General features: G+C 44.1%; 3 protein-coding genes across 4 annotated transcripts in view; 1 reads left to right on the top strand and 2 right to left on the bottom strand.

The window, feature by feature from the left end:
* Window positions 1-386: 386 nt before the first annotated feature.
* The window catches only part of LOC306943295 (small ribosomal subunit protein eS21), a gene marked incomplete at its 3' end in the record, with an annotated part of 200,801 nt that continues 181,747 nt past the window's right edge, over window positions 387-19,440 (top strand). For both annotated transcript variants that reach the window (XM_079529529.1, XM_079529532.1), the window contains exon 1: window positions 387-392. The remainder of the gene's footprint in view (window positions 393-19,440) is intronic.
* Window positions 4,464-5,384, bottom strand: LOC306943240 (pyridoxal kinase-like; the record flags this gene model as incomplete). The annotated part of the gene is made up of 1 exon (XM_079529459.1): window positions 4,464-5,384. One exon carries the CDS (start codon window positions 5,382-5,384, stop codon window positions 4,464-4,466), a length of 921 nt encoding a protein of 306 aa, XP_079385585.1.
* Window positions 6,054-7,466, bottom strand: LOC306942864 (acyl-coenzyme A diphosphatase FITM2-like; the record flags this gene model as incomplete). Its single annotated transcript, XM_079529012.1, has 2 exons — window positions 6,054-6,795; window positions 7,399-7,466. 2 exons carry the CDS (start codon window positions 7,464-7,466, stop codon window positions 6,054-6,056), a joined length of 810 nt encoding a protein of 269 aa, XP_079385138.1.

Genomic DNA, 19,440 nt, shown 5'->3' with positions numbered 1-19,440 from the left:
CAACTTTGGTACTTTGGTTAGACATAGCATTGGTCCGACTGGATTAGGAACCTGAGACCTTGACCAGCCCCATTTACCCGCTGAGAGCGGTTCATGAGGTGGACAGCCGCTGCCCCCGCCGGCGGGGGATTGGGGCTTAAGAGGTTAAGGTTGGTGAGGGGTGCGTTAAAACGACCGGATTAAGGTTGGTGAGGGGTGCGTTAAAACGACCGGATTAAGGTTGCTGAGGGGTGCGTTAAGGGTTGGGAGAGGGTTAAGGTTAGGTTTAGGTGTGCTGCCCCGTGGGAGGTTAAGGTTAGTAGGGTTTGAGATATCGGACCAATGGTATGTCTAACCAAAAGCATGCACCTTAGTCTAGTCTAGTCTAGTCTTAGTCTATTTTTGTCGTACACAAAGTGTACGTCATAGTGTCTGAGCAAATCGACATGTTACGTCATGATGATGTACGATGATAAGAGCATCCCTCACGTCACACGGGTGTGATTTTCATTTAACTTTTCAACAAATCATATCAGAAACAGCATACATGCATATTGTATAATACATAATATACACTGGCTTCCCAACATGTACACGGATGAACGCCATACACACAGGGGCAGGCGGTCAGGGAGAGATTGGAGTAGTGGGGTACGTCCGTTCCCCAGCCCGGGACTCCAGGGGCCCGGCCATCCAGCTGTCCTATGATCATGATATGACACAATCACAGACCTTTACTTGGCCGGACTTTGCAGGCCAGGCCGCGGGCCCATCTCAGGGTGCTACAAATGTCTATCTACGTGAGTAGACTTAGAAATAACACTATAGTGTTCGCTAATAATTACAAATAGCTAATTTTGAAGAGGAAGAGGAAGTCCGTTTCGGTTGTAGCCAACTGCCATGACAGTTGTTATGATGCCGGCAAGCGCTGTAGTCAAATTAGTAAACCAGAATCTACGTGGATTAAACACAAGCTTTTAGCCAAAGTTCATACATCTACGAAAACCATGCATCTTTGACTTAAACATGGCACTTCCGCTCCGCGACACAGGTGAGTAGTTAATTGAATAAGTCTCACGCTGGTAAAAATCATATATCAACTACAGCTTCCCAATACCTTGCCCGGTATTGACTTGTTCTGCCAGTGCATGCACAAATTACACAATGGACGTTCCATATTAAATGGTAATCCTATTTCAAACAAACCAATGCTGGGTATACTGAAACCTAGACGGTAGACTGCTGGGCAAGCTGAGAATGTGGTGCATGTCTGTGGCAGGTGGAAAGCCTGTCTACACAATTCTGTTTATTTTGTGTCTGATGTCACATGCCCATATTATATGGGCATGTGACCATATGGAAATCACAAACATCAACGTAAATAATGGTTTGCGTTTCTTGTGCTCATTCTATCACAGCGAGAAAGAGAGAGGGACAAAGAGAGGCAGAGATGACATTAATTTAAACCACATGGGAGCATAGCATTTGTGGCATTTGTGTTGATACAGGCTGTATCAAATATGAATGAATAGCATAAACAATGCAGAGCCACCCCTTGATTTGTTTATTTTTGGAAAACATGTTCTTATATGAGGCAATCTAAGATTTCCCTGTGGGGATTTCAACACAAAGATTAACCCCACGTACCAGGGGAATAGCGCCCACTGAGCGGCAGTGACGTCAGACTGCAGTGCTCTATTGAATGGGAAGAAGGAGGTGACATAGTATGGCAGCCCCCTAGAGTTCTAGTTGTTCATTCACAGTACACACGGAAAACAACTACTATCTACAGTACTTCTTACCATCGTCATGGAATACTAGTATTCCTCTAAAGATGATATTACGTATGAGGAATTTACCTATGACAGTAGTCCTTATTTTGTACTTTACTTTTTCTTTTGGATTACGCAGCTGACATGCACTGACTCTTCACACCTTAATCCATGTCCTAGCACTTTGACTAAAGGTCAAAGTATTTATAATGCACGGTGCACATCATCTGCTATGCTCAGACACCTTGCTCAGACACCTTGCTCAGACACCTTTATAATCATCTCAGGTACTATTATGTCTAAATATGTTTTATGTGTAAAAAAGAATTCAGTTGCGCAGTTTTGTAGCTAAGGTTTGTAGGCCTATCAAACGTGGAGTAGCCCTTTATTTGTACGATTTGTGGAAAAGCTTTAAATTGTAAGTCTTTTGGGGACGTCCTTTTTTTGTACGACTTGTGGAAAAAGCTCCAAACTTATTTTTTTTTCCCCCTGCCTTGATCTCCTTGAGATCTCTTTTTTGAGGGGCGCTAGCCTCTCCTATGCCCAGCTTTCCGGGTCTGTGTGAACACGGTCTAAATGCCCATGATGTTGAACTTGTTGAACATGTTTAGTATGGTGAGCTTTCAAGGCCTCAAGAGGAACCCTCCCAGGGGAGGTATACGCTAATGAAATGTCCTCCACTATCCAGTGGGATGGCCGTTCCCTAGATAGGGCTTTCCCCAGAGTACAAGACCCTAAACCTACAAAGCCAGATGCTAGAGGGTGATGTCACTACAGCTATTCTTACTCACTTTTTTTGTTGTTTTGACTATTCAATCTGTTCCTGGTACAGTAGTCTGATCAAAGTTTTAAAGGAGTTTTAGAGGAATTGGTAGGTTTCCCAAATTACACCTACAGTAGGCACTCTAGGGCTAGCCACTAGAGAGCATACGTACATGCATCTTCGGCCTCTGGATGCCTGCAATCTGCTCCTGTCTTGATGACACTGAGGGCAAGGTTGTTCTCCTGACACCAGAGTGCCAATATGATCTAACCTCTGTCTGGCCCTGTACGTAGGCGTAGGCACGTCATAGTTGACGTCTCAGCCCATGCTCAAGGTCTCTGATCTGAGCTGTAGTCCACAAAACATGCAGTATTTCATCCTGTCATGATGTAAGAGAGCATTGTGTGAAGAGCAATATAGCAATTGCATTGTTAGTGAATCTGTTTTGATGGTATGCAAATTGCCATAGCTCCAGCGAGGCAGGTATCGTGGAGCAGATATAATCTCTTACCAGGCCCCTCAACGCATAATGAAATGCAAAACTGAAAAAGAAAATGGGAAACTATTTGATGTGAGTGGAGGAGACAATGAGAAGAGGAGAAACTGAGGAGTGGAAAAGCACTTGGACTACAGAGAAAGGGAAAAGGATGGGGTGAGAAAGGGATGACATTATTGCTGTTTTGATCTGTAAGACATTCTCTTTCAGATCTGGCAGGTGTGTGTGTGTGTGTGTGTGTGTGTGTGTGTGTGTGTGTGTGTGTGTGTGTGTGTGTGTGTGTGTGTGTGTGCGTGCGTGCGTGCGTGCGTGCGTGCGTGCGTGCGTGCGTGCGTGCGTGCGTGCGTGCGTGCGTGCGTGCGTGCGTGCGTGCGTGCGTGCGTGCGTGCGTGCGTGCGTGCGTGCGTGCGTGCGGAGAGCAACTGAACTGATACACATTGGCACGGCCCCTTCAGAGGACAATGAGAAAAATGTGAGAAAATGGAAAGGGTAGATGGGTTTTATCTTGATGAGATGCCATTTAAGATGTCAATTCAACTGAGATGACTCATTCACCCTTCGATCTTCTCTCACACATGCGTGCGCACACACGCACGCACACACACAGTTCCCTTTTATCTGTTTCTTTTGTCTTCATTTCAATCATTTCTTCTTTGCCCCCTCTTTCACTACAACTAGTCAGAAGACTGCAATGTACTACTCTATTATCTGCCTGTCTACTGAGGCACCAAACCAAACATCACACCAACATCAAAAGCATGATGTGAAGAGCAGTAGCACGCAAGAGTAGGTCATTCCTTAGTGAGCTCTGAAGACGATTTAAAAACTCAGCACTCAAGCACAATCAAAGCCATGCAAATGTTTCTAACATTTCTAAAGTTCATATGGTTTTAAACAAATCTTTTTGGTGCTAATATTGTGACCAGTGCCGTGGGTTCTTAGAATCTTATTAACCCAGCTATGACTCAGGCACTGGCCTACTGAGGGACCACTTAAGTCGTTAATGGCTTGGGAATGCATGTACCACCCTGTTATGAATACCTGTTACCATTATTATATAAGTCGGGAATGCATGCGTCACCTGCCACCACTTGTTTATGCAACAACTATTTGTTGTAGTGGTTGCATTTTTTTAACACCTTTATTTGACCCGGAATAGTCCCATTGAGATTAAACATCTCTATTGTAATGGAGGTCTGGGACTCAGTATCCGGTGTGGCAACCACTAACATGACCAATCAACTAAATATGGAGATACGGGATCCCTGGTGTTATCAGAAACTGATGTCATGGTGTTGCTGACATGCATGGTCATATGTGAATGGATTTCTATTGTACACACTGCCATATTGGCAAAGCGGCATACAAAGCTCAGAAAACCAGTGAATCCATGCGGCTCAGGTTAGGCGGACAAGGCAGCCAGTGTCATCGACCTTTGCGTCGGAAAGGCTTTCTATAAAACCGTAGCTTCCACTACGATGGCAGGATTCTCTATGTCTGCTTTGCTCTGAACCATCCTCAGTTCCAGGTGGGCAGGATTGGGTCTCTTTCCAGGACCAGTAATTTTGTGTGCATAGGTCATGGTCCTCTTAATGACATGGTGCATGGCTGACAATGCCTTTTCACAGGCAGCCTTCAGGTCTCTGGGGTGGTAATGAGTCCAGGCAAGCAACAGGGAAGCGAAAAGGTCTCCCGTCCCTACAAAAATAGCATCTACCTTGGGGACCTCCATCCGGATCATCAGCCTACTGTTGGTCCCATCCGGTAGGACAGTCCTTTGGCTCCCGAGGACCACCAGGAACTGGTCCCCACTTTTAGAGGGCAGGTCCATGCTTGTGAGGACCACTGTCTCTGGGCCCTTATTGTGGAGCAAGTCCAACACCTCAATAGCATCTTTCTCCGTGCTGATCTTCCTCCCAGTTAACAGCTCTGCCTCAAAGCGGTTCGGGGTGAGAATGTCAGCCACTGGTAATACTTTGTCCCTGTACATGGGCAGCAGGTTCTCTGGGACGTACATAGCGCCATGATCTCCCATAACTGGATCACAAACATACACCAGGTTGGGATTGGCCTTCTTCAGCTCCCCAACTATGTCGACCACCATCTCCAAGACAGACGAATCCCTACAGTATCCCGTGAGGACATAGTCATAGTGATTGACATTATTGAGCTTAATGCCCTCGTACAGAGTGTTCAGCTCCTCCACCGTCAGCACTTGACCCTTACAATGGGCATAGCCTGTGTGATTGGAAAACTGCACAGAGTTGATTGCGTCGACGTCAAAGCCCAACAGCTGCAAGGGGAATGTTGCCGACTTGTTCCCAACATATCCCCTGACAACGTGACTCTGAATGGACAACACACGGCACTCCATTTTGAGAAATAGCTTATACTTATTGTTTAAATGTAAAGAAATAACCACAGAGCTAAATGCAAGGGATCTCACTCTGAAACATCTATCTTCTGCTTCCTGTGATTCATTCCTTTCGTTGGATGAAGTCAACATATCAATACATCCTAACACCGTATATAGACTGACAAGTTCCTGGCTGATGTCACGCACAACTCACACTGTTGTCATGGATGCCTAACAGTGCCGATTTGTGCAGACACAATGTTTCAGAATGTGAGCTTATAGGTCTGCTATCTGTTTTTCCAATGTATGGGGTTCCTTTATCGCGATTACAAGCGGCCAAAATGAGTTTGTCGGGTGGCTGGCACCCCCCTTAGAGATAGGGTGAGAAGTTCAGTCACACGAGACAGACTTGGAGTAGAGTCGCTGCTTCGCCTGGAAAGGAGCCAGCTTAGGTGGTTCAGGCGTCTCCCTAGGGAGGTCCTCGAGGCCCAGGCAGACCAAGGCGCAGTTGGAGGAATCACATCGACTCACTGGCCTCGGAATGCCTCGGGATCCCCAGGAGGAAGTTACTAATGTTTCTCTGGAGTGGGAAGTTTGGAGCTCTCTGGTGGAGCTGTTGCCCCCGCAACCCGACTATGGATTAGCGGTTGAAGATGGATATGTATGTATGTATGGGGTTATGACAATTTAATTAGAATTTTGATTCTGCTCCTTTGGAAGATGATGAGGAGGAGGGAGTCCAGGTGACAATGGCTTTAGATACCACACACGATACGTCACATACCACCCCAGTATTCCACACAATGTACCTAGCAACTTGTGAGATGGGTCGTGGAAGTAAACGGAGGTGCACATGAACATCCATGTCCAGATCATCACTATTACATTCAAGGACACGTACAGCAGGTTAACAACAACTCTAGGTAGCGTAGACAAACTAGCTGTCTTCAGGTAGGCCATGGGAGAGATTTCTTCCACGATGAAGAGGGCTGAGTAAGTGAGGATGAAGGAGTGTCCTGAAATGTCATAGCCTCGCCAGTGGAGGCCAGCCCTCCTGCAACTGACTTTTGATGTGAATTCCTCATTGAGGAGGTCCATAGATTCAGTGCCATAACATGAACCACTGACATCCTCGATGTAGAAGAATGTCTCAGTGCACACGTACCAAATGACTGTGGCAACCACCAGAGAAAGCAACCGCCGGCAGAGAAAGGACACATTCCGGTTGATGGAATAGTTGGAGAGGAGGAGGAATGGAGTCAGTAGAAATAATGTCCATCCCCAGGACACCTTCACAAAGTACACATTCAGGACATTTGTGCTGCTGCTGAAATATGTATTTGGAACGACTTCTAACTCTTTTAAAATTGATCCCACAGTTGAAATTAGCAAATATATCAAAGGAATGTTTTGTCGGACAGATGATGGTCTCCAAAATGAAACAAAAGTGTCCACAACTACATCCACCTGTGCAATCCTCATTCTGACTTCTACAGAGTGTCCAAGACCGGGACCTCCTGCAATGGTGTCCAGTCAGAACGTAAACCAAACCAAACCTACCTAGAAGCTCAAGCCCAAGGAGTACTGTACTGTTGAAACTGTAAAAGAAAATTGATAGTATAGTCCTCCTGGCCGTTCATCAGATCATCCACATCAGAGATCGCTGGAAAATCTTGAAAGAGTCCTGGTCAAATGTAAGCTCTCTCTGAGATTACGGGTCTTTATATATGGTGTGATGAGGGTATTTTGTCATCCCTGATGATGTCATAATGATGATCTCATGGTGCTGATGTGTCAGCTATTAACCCAGATCTGGATGACGTGAAATCCTTTTCTGTCGGCTATCTTTCCAACTGCTAGACCAATCAACACCACATGTATTATTGTGCTATAATCTTTATTTCAGACAATAGTCCATATCACATAAGATCAACGTACAAAAAACAAAAAGACAAACAACATGGGAAAAGGATAAAAGCGAGCAATTAATACAAAACAAAGTACAGTAGTGCATATAAAAGTACTGACCTACCTAATCAGCAGCAGGCTGCTGAGCCAGTGCTTGCGCAGCCTGGACGTGACCCGGTAACAGCTCTTCATATGGTTGGTTAGTGCTACTATGATGCTGTTACTAGACACCTCCAGGTAACAGCTCTTCATAGGGTTGGTTAGTGCCACTATGATACTGTTACTAGACACCTCCAGGTAACAGCTCTTCATAGGGTTGGTTAGTGCCACTATGATACTGTTACTAGACACCTCCAGGTAACAGCTCTTCATAGGGTTGGTTAGTGCCACTATGATGCTGTTACTAGACACCTCCAGGTAACAGCTCTTCATAGGGTTGGTTAGTGCCACTATGATACTGTTACTAGACACCTCCAGGTAACAGCTCTTCATAGGGTTGGTTAGTGCCACTATGATGCTGTTACTAGACACCTCCAGGTAACAGCTCTTCATAGGGTTGGTTAGTGCCACTATGATGCCGTTACTAGACACCTCCAGGCATTGCATAATCTATTATACATTTGAAAACATGTGCCCAAGCCCAGGAAAGGAACATAAAGTCACCAGCTACTACGTCACTGACACGCTGCAACACGCTGCAACACACACTGCAACAACACACTAACACGACACAGACTTACCCTCCGCGTCGATCCACGGCTATCTCCTCATGTCGCGCCGCACGGCCACACTCAACAACACCCGCGTAAAAACTGTCATTGCACTGCCACTACAGCCGACTCCCGTCCACACTCACAAACAACAGCAATATCAATAATAAACACAAACACGCCACAAGCACCGACACCCCCGCCTAATTTGTTGCCACGTCTATGCAAACAAGCACAGAAAAAATGCCATTCAACACGCTACTTACAACTCGCTTACAATTCGCAGACCTGGCAACACTGCATCCCGTGATTCCACTCTTTTCATTGGCTGCGCCGCCAACATTGTCAAACATTGTTGCCACGTCTATGTAAACAAGGCCGCAAACCCTGACTTCCTACAGCCTACAGCCTATACTTTCACACACTACCACTCGCTTACAATACGTGGACCTGGCAACACTACATCACCCCTTCCCAATGGCTCAAAACCCCACCACGTGACCCACGTGTGTTTCGTGTTACCTTTCACACTTCCGGAAACACTACCGGAAGTTACACGGTACACACACACACACGCACACACACACACACACACACACGTGCGTGCGCGCGCGCACACACACACACACACACACACACACACACACACACACACACACAGTGTACAGCCTGCCGGCAACCAAAAGTAGAAGAAGACGAAGAACAACAACACAGGTTCTACACTGATTCTAACTTGGATGGAGAGCGCCGCGATTACATACACAGTTACAATCATGCAAACACGACCGCGTCGACACCTGGCGTGGTACAATCGGGACGAACCGAGGCGCATATATGGATAACAACAACAACACTACACGCACACGCTGCAACAACGCGCTGCAACACAAAACGTAAGTCACGTATGTAACTATGGTTCTATGAATCCTGGATGACTGCTTAACACTGGATGATTGGCGTCCAGTGTTAAGCACTGCCTCTGGCAGTCAGTAAGGATGAAATAGAACAGCTGTGTACAACGCAGTGTCACTGCAGACACGTGTGTGTGTGGTGTGTGCGTGCGTGCGTGCGCGGGGGGGGGGGATTTTGGATCGCCTCGCGATGCAGCTGAAATGGCACACACACACACACACACACGCCACAAAACGCTAATAATAATAATAATAATACACAATTACAACACTACACTAATCATAACAACAGTACAGAACAGTACAGTACACATGAGTACAGTACAGAAAGAAAGCTCACATCAGAATATTAATCCATGTAATAATAATAATAATAATAAAACATAATAACACAACACTAATAACTATAATATCAACAGCACAGAGAACAGTACAGTACATCAAAATATTAATCCACGTAATAATAATAATAACAATAAATAAGCACACAACACTAACAACACTACGAGAACAGTACAGTACACATGAGTACAGTACAGTACAGTATACTGTTCCTGCGCCTTGCCATGCTCTTTCAATCATAATAATAATAATAAATAACAACACTACACTAATAACAATAATATCAACAATACAGCGAACACTACAGTACACATGAGTACAGTACAGTACAGAAAGAAAGCTCACATCAGAATATTAATCCATGTAATAATAATAATAATAATAATAATAAATAATAACACAACACTACTAACTATAATATCAACAGTACAGAGAACAGTACAGTACAGTACATCAGAATATTAATCCATGTCATAATAATAATAATAAAAAAACACTAATACAACAGTACAGAGAACAGTACAGTACACATGACTACAGTACAAAGACTTACAGTACAGTACAGTACAGTATACTGTTCCTGCGCCTTGCCATGCTCGCTTTCATACGCACATACACAAAACCAAACAGGGCCACTCAGCCAGCTTGGCAACTTTGCGCTTTCCAAGCAAATGCATAAATGAAAACATCATGGGTTGCCATTGCCTTCTTCCCATTTGCGACGCATCGCGTTAGGATGAGCGGGCCGAAGGCCCGCGAAATTCTAGTGTTATACATCAGTTTTCTTAACAAAGCATCACATGTGGGCACACCAACAGAGGTAAACAACTGACTGGCACTGTGCCACCTAGGAACACGTAGAAGTAACCTCATGGCATCGTTATATGCCACTCTGAGCCGTTGCATGCTTTATACAGAGGGGTGACATATGATCTAAACAGTGCACATTTTATGTCTACTGAGCACAATAAAAGCATATTGGCCTGAGCATAAAATTTGCGACACTGTCGCTGGATGTCACTGTCATCCCTGAGATCCTCAGAGAGGATATGTCCAAGGTATTTTAATTCCTTGGACACAGCTAGAGTGGCATCTGAGAGACAGAATGCTGGAAAGGTGGATGTCCTGTCCTCTCTAGATCGTACAATCATAATACAACTTTTTTTTGGCTTTATATGTAATATCATACTCTTTGCCATACTGTGAGCATATTTTCAATAATTGTTGTAACCCTGCAGTATATGGGCTAAGTATAACCAGATCATCTGCATACATGAGATGATTAATAACACTTTCCCCAACAATACAACCTGTTTTACAAGCATTTAGCTGCCTTGATAGGTCATCCATATAAACATTAAATAGAAACGGGGATAAAATCCCACCTTGACGGACCCCATTGCCCATGTGTCGTGAAATGGGATGGAGACAGCATTATCCCATTTTACCTGGAAGGTTTGCTGGGCATACCAATAAATAAGAATTCTGACTATGTATTTGGGGACACTTCTAGCAATTAGTTTCCTGAATAGTTTTTCATGGTTGATTTTATCAAATGCTTTCGAAAGGTCTATAAAACATAAAAATACAGAGGAGTTATGACTTTCATACTTAGCGATCAACTCCTTCAGAGCATAGATACAAAGGTCTGTACTGTGTTTTCTCTTAAAACCAAACTGATTGTCAGTAGTTAAAACATACATTTCAATCCTGGTTAAAATGATTCTTTCTAACACCTTTGACAGGATACTGGCAAGGGCAATGGGCCTGTAATTGTCCATGCTGTTTAACTTCCCAGCCTTATTTTTAAGAACAGGGACCAGTAAAACAGAAAGGATTAAATTAGGAATGACACCATGAACCATAAAACCAGTGAAGCACATAGATAGCAATGGACTAAGTCTATTGCTGGCATACTTAAGATGCTCAGCAGTGATGTGGTCCAGGCCACAGGCTTTGTTATTAACAAGCAGGTTAATAGCATCAGATACCTCACTTGACCTAATAACCACATTACTGTCTAGATCGATATTGTCAACAACAACAACATTACTTTTGACACAGTTGAAAAGTTTGAGGTAATGTTCACGCCATAATTGGGCAATTTTGTCTGCGCCACAGACCCCCTTAATGTCTGATGGTAAAGGTGTTTTGTTGCTGTTCATTACATGGACCGCTTTCCAGAAGTCAACATGGTTGTTAGTTTGAAGCTTTCTGGCTAGCGTATCAGCTCTAATGGTGTTCTCGTTGATCTTAATATGCAGGAGAGCATATTTTAATCTGGCATTGGTTTGTTTTTTATGCTCGAACACATCCCCCTGTCCTAATAATACAAATAATAATGTCATAATAATACAGAAGAGTATTGTTTGTCAGATGTTTTTGAGTGGTGTAAACCACTCCTACAACTGGCTTTGTTAGTCTGTCTGTCTGTCTGTGCAAAAAAAATGAGCATGGTTGATGCTGATTGGTTGATGCTGATTCCATTACGTCAGACATTACGATCAGGCTATATAATACCTTACACCACTCAGTTCACACGGGTGTGATTTTTATAATACAAAAGAGTATTGTTTGTCAGATGTTTTTATTTTCTGGAAATGTATGTCACTAGAATTTCGCGGGCCTTCGGCCCGCTCATCCTAACGCGATGCGTCGCAAATGGGAAGAAGGCAATGGCAACCCATGATGTTTTCATTTATGCATTTGCTTGGAAAGCGCAAAGTTGCCAAGCTGGCTGAGTGGCCCTGTTTGGTTTTGTGTATGTGCGTATGAAAGCGAGCATGGCAAGGCGCAGGAACAGTATACTGTACTGTACTGTACTGTAAGTCTTTGTACTGTACTGTAGTCATGTGTACTGTACTGTACTGTTCTCTGTACTGTTGTATTAGTGTTTTTTTATTATTATTATTATGACATGGATTAATATTCTGATGTACTGTACTGTACTGTTCTCTGTACTGTTGATATTATAGTTAGTAGTGTTGTGTTATTATTTATTATTATTATTATTATTATTATTACATGGATTAATATTCTGATGTGAGCTTTCTTTCTGTACTGTACTGTACTCATGTGTACTGTAGTGTTCGCTGTATTGTTGATATTATTGTTGTTATTAGTGTAGTGTTGTTATTTATTATTATTATTATGATTGAAAGAGCATGGCAAGGCGCAGGAACAGTATACTGTACTGTACTGTACTCATGTGTACTGTACTGTTCTCTGTAGTGTTGTTAGTGTTGTGTGCTTATTTATTGTTATTATTATTATTACGTGGATTAATATTTTGATGTACTGTACTGTTCTCTGTGCTGTTGATATTATAGTTATTAGTGTTGTGTTATTATGTTTTATTATTATTATTATTATTACATGGATTAATATTCTGATGTGAGCTTTCTTTCTGTACTGTACTCATGTGTACTGTACTGTTCTGTACTGTTGTTATGATTAGTGTAGTGTTGTAATTGTGTATTATTATTATTATTATTAGCGTTTTGTGGCGTGTGTGTGTGTGTGTGTGTGCCATTTCAGCTGCATCGCGAGGCGATCCAAAATCCCCCCCCCCCCCCGCGCACGCACGCACGCACACACCACACACACACGTGTCTGCAGTGACACTGCGTTGTACACAGCTGTTCTATTTCATCCTTACTGACTGCCAGAGGCAGTGCTTAACACTGGACGCCAATCAGCCAGTGTTAAGCAGTCATCCAGGATTCATAGAACCATAGTTACATACGTGACTTACGTTTTGTGTTGCAGCGCGTTGTTGCAGCGTGTGCGTGTAGTGTTGTTGTTGTTATCCATATATGCGCCTCGGTTCGTCCCGATTGTACCACGCCAGGTGTCGACGCGGTCGTGTTTGCATGATTGTAACTGTGTATGTAATCGCGGCGCTCTCCATCCAAGTTAGAATCAGTGTAGAACCTGTGTTGTTGTTCTTCGTCTTCTTCTACTTTTGGTTGCCGGCAGGCTGTACACTGTGTGTGTGTGTGTGTGTGTGTGTGTGTGTGTGTGTGTGTGTGTGTGTGTGTGTGTGTGCGCGCGCGCACGCACGTGTGTGTGTGTGTGTGTGTGTGCGTGTGTGTGTGTGTACCGTGTAACTTCCGGTAGTGTTTCCGGAAGTGTGAAAGGTAACACGAAACACACGTGGGTCACGTGGTGGGGTTTTGAGCCATTGGGAAGGGGTGATGTAGTGTTGCCAGGTCCACGTATTGTAAGCGAGTGGTAGTGTGTGAAAGTATAGGCTGTAGGCTGTAGGAAGTCAGGGTTTGCGGCCTTGTTTACATAGACGTGGCAACAATGTTTGACAATGTTGGCGGCGCAGCCAATGAAAAGAGTGGAATCACGGGATGCAGTGTTGCCAGGTCTGCGAATTGTAAGCGAGTTGTAAGTAGCGTGTTGAATGGCATTTTTTCTGTGCTTGTTTGCATAGACGTGGCAACAAATTAGGCGGGGGTGTCGGTGCTTGTGGCGTGTTTGTGTTTATTATTGATATTGCTGTTGTTTGTGAGTGTGGACGGGAGTCGGCTGTAGTGGCAGTGCAATGACAGTTTTTACGCGGGTGTTGTTGAGTGTGGCCGTGCGGCACGACATGAGGAGATAGCCGTGGATCGACGCGGAGGGTAAGTCTGTGTCGTGTTAGTGTGTTGTTGCAGTGTGTGTTGCAGCGTGTTGCAGCGTGTCAGTGACGTAGTATGTTTATGACTTTATGTTCCTTTCCTGGGCTTGGGCACATGTTTTCAAATGTATAATAGATACATAATAATACTGGCCACATGAAGTAAGGGGGGATAGACTATATACTGAATATAAAGGCATTATTTATATATTAAACATTTAAGAGGTTTTTGTTTGTCCAAAAAGGCAAGTGCTCCTGTGGACTCGAGGGGGTGATGTGCTGAGTGGGATGAGTCAGATCTGTGCTTGTCCAGAACCACCATGCGACAATGGTACAGTATATGGAGATCCCTGAAGAATGCATGAAACCTCTGTGTGAACATCTGATCGATGTCAGTACTATAACATAACATTTACAACATCAGGGGATCTCCTTAGGGCTCTCCATAATGGGCAAAAAAGTGACACACATACAGAGATGTCCATTGGCATAAAAGGCCACAGAAAGACGTCTGGGTACAAAGGGTACTATTTCAACGGGTACAATGGGTGCTCTGACAACATGTACAATGGATATTGCACAATCAGAGGTGCATGCATTACCAATAGCCATAGTCAATATCATTCCCAACGGTCATCAGCCTAGTGGCCATAAGAGAGACCGGCGGACACGTGGACAGACAGACAGACACATACATATAAGAGATCTCCATATTTGGACATAAAAGAGACACAGCCAGACAGATAATATAAAAAAATCACACCCGTGTGAACTGAGTGGTGTAAGGTTTTATATAGCATGATCAGCTGTGGTCTGACGTAATGAAATCACACCCGGATGTGATTTCACAACTGGCTTTTTTTTGTGCAGAAAAAATGAGCATGGTTGCTACGGTCATCCAGTTCACCCGGGTGTGATTTAATTACGTCAGAAATTATTTTGACCATGCTCATTTTTTCTGCACAAAAAAGCCAGTTGTAGGAGTGGTTTACACCACTCAAAAATGTGTACAGTATAATTTGGGGGGTGCTAGCCCCTCCTATATTCAGCTATTAGTGTAGATTTCCGTCCTACACAAACATTAAATTTCCATTGACAATGAATGATGATTGTCATAGTGTCTGAGCAAATAGGCTATAGTGTCCATTTTACGTCATGTATAATAAGAGCGTCGCTCACTTCACACAGGTGTGATTTTTGATATGTCTGTGAACAACCATCCATCTGACTTCCAACTTGGGACATCGGGTCCTCTGCGATACACATGGCAAGTTTTAAGTTGATCGGTCAGGCGGTTCACCACACGAGATATCGGGGGACATACGGACAGACATGCACGCATGCAGTTTGATAGCAGTTTGTCCTGAGTTTGGCTTTATTATATGCCCATGACTTGCTGAAAATGTAAAAAAAAATAAAGTATTCGTATAAGTGAAAGAGAAGAGGAATGAAAGACAACTCAACATCATCATCAATGAATATTAAAGGGTAAGGCCACTTTTATGAGGTTTGGGTTGTGTAGTTACCTTGCCATGATGTAACTCCAAATGTGGACAAAATGTCAATGAGGGGCATATTTCGAATTATCAATTTCTAATCACTGGAACATTTTTTTTAACTTCTTGTCCACATTTGGAGTTACATCATGGCAACTTAAAGGTAACTACACAACCCAAACCTCAAAAAAGTGGTCTTACACTTTAACACAACATCCTCTTTTTTTTGTTCTGCCCTTCATTTCACCTCTCTCCTCATTCTCTCCTTTCATCTCTCCCCTCCCTTTCGTCTTCCTTCATGTCTCTCTCTCTCTCTCTCTCTCTCTCTCTCGCTCTTTCTTCCTGGTATCATTAGCTGATTACACATCTATCAAAGTGAATTACTGACTGACAAGAATGAAGGAATAAACAAAAATCACTGCTCATCACTCACCCTGTGTGTGTGTGTGTGTGTGTGTGTGTGTGTGTGTGTGTGTGTGTGTGTGTGTGTGTGTGTGTGTGTGTGTGTGTGTGTGTGTGTGTGTGTGTGTGTGTGTGTGTGTGTGTGTGTGTGTGTGTGCGCGTGTGTGCGCGCGTGTGCGTGTGCGTGCATGCATGTGCATGCGTGTGATATTGATTAGCCTTATACCATGTTCAGGTTGTTGTTTGGCATGTGGAGACCAGTAAAATACGGCCTCTATAAGTTCACACAGAGACAATTTACAATCTGCCTCATTATGTTTTGAATCATCCTTCGCCCAAATTAACAGCAGGAGCCAAATGCTGTATAAACAAAGACACAAACGCACGCACGCACGCACACACGTCTGCCTGAGAAGTGAGAGTAGAGAGAAGGCGAGAAAGGGGATTGTGAGCTGACGGTCGGGCTCTAGTTACGATCCATTGTCATCAATATGCCACACGAAAGGCATCAGCATCAGACATGAAATGTCTGTCTGTCTGTCTGTCTGTCTGTCTGTCTGTCTGTCTGTCTGTCTGTCTGTCTGTCTGTCTGTCTCGCTGGCTGGCTGGCTGGACCTCATTTACAGTACACCTCGAAGGTGTTTTTTTGTTTGTTTTTATGAAACTTATTTTATAAGTCTCTTTGAAACTTTCTCTTCCTCATTTCTCTCCCTCACTGCATCAATATTTCTCCCCTCTCCTCCTCCATCTCCTCAAATTGACTCAGCCTCTCTTTCCCTGCACCTTTGTCTCTACCCCTGCTGTTGTGTCTCACAAAGTCTCACAAACAGGCAATAGTCCTATAATAAGCTACGTGTAGTTCCAAACAGCCAAGGAAGCTTTTGCAGAATTACAGTACATTTCAAGCACAACTCAATACAAAAACTGTCAACTGTGAGTGGACGACCAATAAAGCACTACGCTTGTTTACAAGAGGGTGCACCATGTTCAATTCATCATAACATTTAGAGACAAAAAACAGGAAATCATCATCATAAAGGAGGTGAAAAGGGAAAAGAGAACATATACAGTGAGGGGAAAAAGGGGTGGGTGCATGGGGGATTCAGATTTGTGAAGTTTCGAATTGCAGCCGTTTGAGAGCGGAGTCAAGGGATTCCCATGTCTTAATGACTGTTGATAGAGCGTTCCATATTTTGGTGGCATAGGAGCGAAATTAATTTAGTTTGTGCCAAATCTGGGTTGCACATGGTTTGTTGAGCTCCCTCTGGTGTTGTGGGTGTGGACTTCGTTGACATTAAGGAAGTATTTAGACAGGTACATGAGTATCTTGGTGGTGTATCGAATCTTGTGGACCAGACCCATTGCAAGATGCTGTACTCTTGTCGTCAACCCTAAGCCATTCCAGCCTGTCAAAGTGGGCAGGGGTGAGGTGGGTTCGGGGAGTGAGGCCAAGTAGTAGCCTGATCAGTTTGTTTTGGGAGGTCTGGAGCCTTGTTTTAAGGTGCTATGATACCAAGAGGTGCAGGCATTGTCGAAGAAACCTTGTACGAGGGCTCCTGTTAGGGTCTTCAAGGTGTTTTTGTCGACCAGTGAGGAGATCCTGTATAGGAATCTTGTTCTTTGGTTGACTTTTTTGATTACGTTGGTGGCCATTTTATCACCGGAAAGATTTGCCTCCAGGATGGAACCAAGGTAGGTAATTTCATCTTTTCGTGTGATAATATTGTCACCCACTCTAACCAAGAAGCCATCTGCCTTGCTGAGATTACGATTTGATCCAAAGAGAATGGATTCAGTTTTTCCCAGGTGTAAAGATTGTTTGTTATCAGCAAGCCAGGTACAGATTCTACCGAATTCGGAGCTGAGGGCCTTTTCAACCTGCAGTTGTTCCTGTCCGAGACCAGCAGTGCTGAGTCATCTGCGAACAGGAACAAGTTGCAGTCACAAGCTGATGTCATGTTTACATATAGGAACAGTAAAGGCCCTAGTATGCTTCCTTGTGGAACGCCACAGCTCACTGGGAGGGGGGGGGGCAGTGTTCCCTTCACCTCCACCATCTAGGTATGTAACGATACACTCAAGTCACGATACGATACGTATCACAATATGAGGTTCACGATACGATTTTTCACGATATTTTCAACACAATTATTTTCCAGACAAATGACCAAAAAACATTTTTTTAATGATTTATCTCCCCCCAAGCTTTTTTCACAATTTTTTATTTAACTACATTGCAAAAGTAGCATTACTTTTCATGTAAAATGTTCTTGTTTAAACCTAGCTCGAGTTAACATGTGGCATCTTAGGATAGATGTAGACCTATTTGACAGTGCAGAAACATAATTGCCTTCCTTGATGTATTAATGAGCATCAATTAACGACCATCACCTGGGCACAGTCAGACACATACAGTTCCCCTCTGCAGGCCTCTACTACTGAAAGTGACTGCATGGAGTCTGTCTCATTTCTCTCCAAAAGCACGTGAATATGATGGAATCTATTATACATTTGAAAAGGTGTGCCCAAAACGTGTGCCCACACCAGGAAAATAAAGTCACCAGCTACTACGTCACTGACACGCTGCAACACGCTGCAACACACACTGCAACAACACACTAACACGACACAGCCTTACCCTCCGCGTCGATCCACGGCTATCTCCTCATGTCGCGCCGCACGGCCACATTTAACAACACCCGCGTAAAAACTGTCATTGCACTGCCACTAGAGCCGCCTCCCGTCCACACTCACAAACAACATCAATATCAATAATAAACACAAACACGCCACAAGCACCGACACCCCCGCCTAATTTGTTGCCACGTCTATGAAAACAAGCCCAGAAAATATGCCATTCAACACGCTACTTACAACTCGCTTACAATTCGCGGACCTGGCAACACTGCATCCTGTTTTCCCATTGGCTACGGTTGCTTACAACACGCATTTGCACTGCATCTTGGGAGCAACACAGCTTAATGTAGGGGTCACCGATTGCTGTGCTACATCCCCCTCATGTTCTCACCACCCCGTTCGGCTGCACCACACACACTAACCTACACAATTCTCCACATGCAACACAGGGCCCTTATTGGCTAGCCCCCTCACATGGCGATCCCCACGCAGCCAACCACAGGGCAGCCAGCCACACACACACACACACACACACACACACACACACACACACTCATTCTAACTTGCATGGACAGCGCCGCGATTACATACACAGTTTACCATACGTCCTCTTTTGGGGGCCTGTCCGGCCAGTCCGGGTGGTTTTATAAATACCTTCAAATGTCCGGGGTTTTACACGTATCGCCTGTAGTGTATCGCTACGCTCACAGACCATTCACACCAATGTGTATTACAATGCACGTTCAATGGTTCGTAGTGGAAAAACACTGAGAGGTGGACTTTCAGCCCCAACCCCGGAATGTGTATTCTTCATAACTCTGCATGCGCTGCACGCTCACACCACTACCACTGGTCCCGACCGCAGATCAGAGAAAGGCTCGCTGGCTGCTCCGCTGTCTGCAGATAGACAGACAGCGGAGAACTATCTCATCATTGACATGCAGAAAAAGTAGCCTGCTGTTTTCTCAGCTTTCTGACTGACCAATGAGAAGCACATTGTATTGTCTGCAAAGGAACTATGTGTCTGTCACAAATACACGT

This window comes from Electrona antarctica, assembly GCF_951216825.1.
Source record: "Electrona antarctica genome assembly, chromosome: 2".
NCBI classification, from domain to species: Eukaryota; Metazoa; Chordata; class Actinopteri; order Myctophiformes; family Myctophidae; genus Electrona; species Electrona antarctica.
Note: the sequence above shows the minus strand (reverse complement) of the source record. Positions and strands in the feature narration are given on the sequence as shown.